This window comes from Miscanthus floridulus, chromosome 9 (assembly GCF_019320115.1).
Source record: "Miscanthus floridulus cultivar M001 chromosome 9, ASM1932011v1, whole genome shotgun sequence".
Classification (NCBI taxonomy): Eukaryota; Viridiplantae; Streptophyta; class Magnoliopsida; order Poales; family Poaceae; genus Miscanthus; species Miscanthus floridulus.
In genome coordinates this window covers 61,446,566-61,451,321 of record NC_089588.1, presented here as the reverse complement: position 1 = coordinate 61,451,321, position 4,756 = coordinate 61,446,566, and the positions used below count along the sequence as shown (strand labels likewise).

Genomic DNA, 4,756 nt, shown 5'->3' with positions numbered 1-4,756 from the left:
GATAAAACAAATATCATGTCTCAATTCGCATTTCATTTGATATTTGTGTTGCTCCAGCTCTTATGTAGGTTCTCTATGTACATTGTCATCTCTAGTAGGTGCCTGCAGTTTGGTTTGAAGATAGAAATTGAAAGGAGCAAGTTCGGGGCTGACCTACAGAAATTGTGTATACCGGACACGTCCAGTATTAGAGCTCAGGGCTGAATATTATTTGATCTCTGTTCTAACTTTGTGTTGCAAGGTTGTAGCTTCTAGATATATTCTTCATACCTTGTTTACTCCGTGGCAAACTTATGAGGGGTGGTATTACTCTTAATTTAGAGTTTCCATTTTGGAAACTCCCTTTTCTAATTGTTTTCGCATTTAAAGGTGTTAATTTTCAGAAACACCTATTCGCCCCCCCCCCTCTAGGTGGCATCCTAGGTCCTTTTCACTATGCGTGGTACTTGCTATGAGTAGAACGAGAATTGTTTCTGAGCGATGAAGATCGGAAGGTGATAACCAGAAGCAAATTATGAGGAAGTTGAGCAAGCTTATAAGGCAAGTATAGCATGGGACCATCCTTGTTACCTATTCACCTTTAATCACTTAATTCATATTGCATGTGTCTACCTTGTTGCCAATAAGGACATCCTAGATATTTGATATCTTGTACCTTGACACCATGGGTGATTATGCATTGGGTAGTATGATGCTAGTGCTCAATTAAAGACCATGATCTTGTAACTTGACTAATGGTATATGCAATAAACACAAAAAGATGCTTTTTAGCAACATGGAACAAGGGGTCTAGAGCATTAGGCTATTTTTATGGTACTCTAGATTCCTCCCCCTAAGGACTTCTCTATAAGTGATCATCCGGGACTTACAGTACATCTATGAGGGCTACATGGCTCTGGCTTTAGCTCAGTATGAGGACCTTTTATAGTTTGTTAGTGGTTACCTTTATTGGCGTAAGAATGGCTTGACGAAGAGGTTAAAGTGCGGCCTCTGTCCCCTTGTGTATAGGCTGCGCGTCATTGTGCCATCAGGAAGGGGGCTCTACATCTGTTTGTCGAGTGAATCTAATGGCCCTAATGTGTTAGATGAACCTTTGAAAGGCTTCATAGTGAACCCTGTCGACCTTCCTTGGAAGTGGGTCAAGTGATTAGCTACCTTGGGTGAAAGGGTAAATCACGACTCTCAAAAAAGTGTACAACCTCTGCAGTGTGTAAAATTGGTATATCAGCCGTGCTCACGATCACGAGCGACCTTGGAACCCTTATGGAATAGATGATAAACACTAATGATATAGATGATGAAGATGCTCACTAATGGTTAATTGTTTATGCTATTCATTATTCATGTTTACCTGATCATGTGTTTATGGGCTTGTGATAAACTTGTTGCCACCCAATTACTAAAAGATGATTCATTAAAAGCTAATCGCAGTTAAACCAGTGTCAGCCTTTTGAGCCTCATGAACCTCGTGTTATATTTGTTGAGTACGACATGTACTTATGCTTGCTTTACTTTTTAAATCTTTGGAAAAATCCCGGATGGGTACCAGATTGCTAGAGTTTGGAGGAATTAGGCTTGTGATCAACCTATCAATTGTCCCTGTGGAGTTGGAGTCTTCACCCGAGGATCGGAGTTGTCTTTCCACTGTTTGCTATCTAAGGTTATATTCTCTATACTAAGTACATTACATATTGAACATTGTCTGTTGATATTATCCTTATTTGTAGCTATATGTGAGATTTGACTTCCTGGGCTCACATATGGTGTGTATCTAGTATTGTTCTTAAAACTGGGTGCTACATGCACAATTCAATGATCTAAAGCAAAGAATGGAAGACAAACAAGATAGGTTGACGCAAGATCTATAGGCCTTTATGGCTGAAATCAGAGGACGTCGCCAACCTCATGATGGTGCAAGCAACCATGGTGAAGATGGAGAAGATAGTGATGGAAGAGCTGCTGCTAGAAGAGAAAGAGAACAAGAAACGAGGAACCGAGGGGCTGCACATGGTAGAGGAAGAGGTCGAGGTCGAAGAAATGATGACAATGATGAATCTAAAGATGAGGATGATGATAATCATTCTCAATATAGCTTTGGTCGCCGACATCGAAGTGGAACCATGAGGAGAGGTTTGGAAAACTAAAGTTTACCATGCCAAAATTTGATGGAGGGTCTGATCCCGATGCTTATTTCACATGGGAGTTGAAGGTGGATAAGATCTTTCGTTTGCATAATTATTTAGAGCAGAAGAAGTTGGCAATGGCATCTCTTGAGTTAGACGGATATGCTCTGATTTGGTGGGAGCAACTTCTCCATGATCGTGAAGATGGACAAAATCCTGTTGCAACTTGGGAAGGAATGAAGACAGAAATGAGAATTCATTTTGTACCGAAGCACTATCGGCGTGATCTTTTTGATAAGTTGCAGAATCTAACGCAAGGAAATTTCTCTGTTGAAGAGTATTATAAAGAGATGGAGAAGGCTATGATTAGAGCCAATGTGTATGAAGATGAAGATCAAACTATTGCACGTTTCATGGCTGTGTTACATCGCAATATTCAGCGCATTGTTGAATTTCAGTCGTACAAACATCTTATTGATTTGGTACATCAAGCCACCAAAGCTTAACGCCATTTGCAGCAAGATATTAAGAGCAGAAAGTCCTTGTCATATGGTGTGAGGACTATGTCAGGAGGAAGCAAGTCAATCTCCAAGTTTACCGCTGCACCCTCAATGGCCAAAAGCTCAAGTGGAGGCTTGCACACCAATGTTCAAGGTGTTTTTAGTGGGAAGAATGCTGCTGCCCCAAGCATGAGTTCTAAACCAGCAGCATCCACCGCTACTTCAGTGGGTTCTACATCCAAGAGTAGTGGAATTCAGTGCTTCAAGTGTGGAAGCTGTGGGCATGTAATCAAGGAGTGTCCAAATAATCGTGTGATCATTGTGAATGACATTGGAGAATATGATTCGGCTAGTGAAGAGGAAGTTGAGGAAGAGTATATTGAAGAAGCCCATGAAGATAAGGAACATACTGGATGTGAATTTGAGCATGGTGCTTCTCTTGTAGTGGCTCAAATCTTGAGTGTTCAAATGCAAGAAGCTAAAATTGGATAGCGGCATAATCTTTTCAACCCAGAGCAAAGGTGTAAGATAAAGTGGCGAAGGTGATCATTGATAGCGGGAGCTACCATAATCTTGCTAGTCATGAGATGGTTGACAAGCTTGGTTTGAAACTACAGCGGCATCCTCATCCATATCATGTCCAATGGCTGAATGATTCGGGAGATATTAAGTCAGATATAAGGTGAAAGTTCCATTCAGGATTGGTGAATATATTGACATAGTAGAGTGTGATGTGGCACCATGTCGGTGTGTCACTTGCTGCTTGGAAGACCTTGGCAATATGATCGGTACATTCAGCATTGTGGCAGGACAAATCAGTACACACTAGATTTGAAAAGGAAGAAGTTTGTACTCAAGCCTATGACACCTCAACAAATCATGGCTGGGCACTTACAAAAGAAATATGATGTTGGTCCAGTGAGTAAAGGAGGAGAAGAGCAAAAGAAAATGAGTGCCATCCACAACTCGGTAAGTGAGAGCCACAAGCTAAATTTGAGAGAAAAAAGAGAGGAGAGGGAGAACATCTAGTTATGCTAGCCACAAAATCTAAACTGAGAGAAGTAAGGAACAACCTAGATCAAGTGCTCTTTGTACTTATGTGTAAAGACATTTTAATTTCACCTAACGACATCTCCTCTCTTCCTAGTATTGTGTCTCATCTTTTGCAGGACTATGAAGATGATTTTTCAAAAGAAACACCGGCTAGACTACCTCCAATTCGTGGGATTGAGCATCAAATTAATCTCATTCCAGGGGCTACACTCCCTAACTGTCCACCATACCGAACCAATCCTAAAAAAATGAAGGAGAAACAAAGGCAAGTACAAGAACTTCTTGATAAAGGTTTTGTTCGTGAAAGCTTAAGTCCTTGTGTTGTTCCTGTGACCTTAGTACCTAAGAAAGATTATTCTTGGAGGATGTGTGTTGACTATAGAGCTATAAATAACATCATTGTTCGCTATCGTCATCCTATTCCATGGTTAAATGACATGCTTGATGAATTGAGTGGTTCCATAATTTTTACTAAAATTGATTTGAGAAGTGGTTACCATCAAATAAAAATGAAAACAGGGGATGAATGGAAAACAACATTTAAAACAAAATTTGGGTTGTATGAATGGTTAGTTATGCCAGTTGGTTTGACTAATGCCCCTAGTACTTTCATGAGATTAATGAACCATGTCTTGAGAGCTTTCATTAGAAAATTTGTCGTTGTCTACTTTGATGATATCTTAATTTATAGCAAGTCTTCTGAGGAGCATGTGAATCACATTCGGCAAGTCTTGGATGAGCTTAGAAAGAAAAAATTATTTGCTAATCTTGAGAAGTGCAGTTTTTGCACAGACCATGTTATCTTTCTTGGCTTTGTTGTTTTAGGAAAAGCAATAGAAGTGGATGAAACCAAGGTGAAAGCCATCAACGATTGGCCAACTCCCACGAATGTAAGTCAAGTAAGAAGTTTTCATGGCCTTGCTGGTTTTTATAGAAGGTTTGTGAGAGACTTCAGTACCATCATTGCTCCTTTGAATGAATTGACCGAGAAGGGGGTTGATTTTAAATGGGAAAACTCACAGGAAAATGCTTTTCAAGAATTAAAGAAACATTTGACTAAAGCACCTGTACTTGTTCTTC

The 4,756-nt window shown here is 40.0% G+C and overlaps 1 protein-coding gene across 1 annotated transcript; it reads left to right on the top strand.

The window, feature by feature from the left end:
• The first annotated feature begins 1,923 nt into the window (after positions 1 to 1,923).
• On the top strand, positions 1,924 to 2,629 carry LOC136480006 (uncharacterized). Its single transcript, XM_066477691.1, has 2 exons — positions 1,924 to 2,010; positions 2,093 to 2,629. The coding sequence occupies exons 1-2, from the start codon at positions 1,924 to 1,926 to the stop codon at positions 2,627 to 2,629; spliced, it is 624 nt and encodes a 207-aa protein (XP_066333788.1).
• Positions 2,630 to 4,756: the final 2,127 nt, after the last annotated feature.

Bases quoted from the DNA above. Each gene is read 5' to 3' on its own strand.
- LOC136480006 (XM_066477691.1), top strand. From the start codon at position 1,924: ATGGTGAAGATGGAGAAGATAGTGATGGAAGAGCTGCTGCTAGAAGAG. The intron at 2,011-2,092 runs GTAGAGGAAGAG...TTCTCAATATAG, and splicing joins GAACCGAGGGGCTGCACATG to CTTTGGTCGCCGACATCGAA.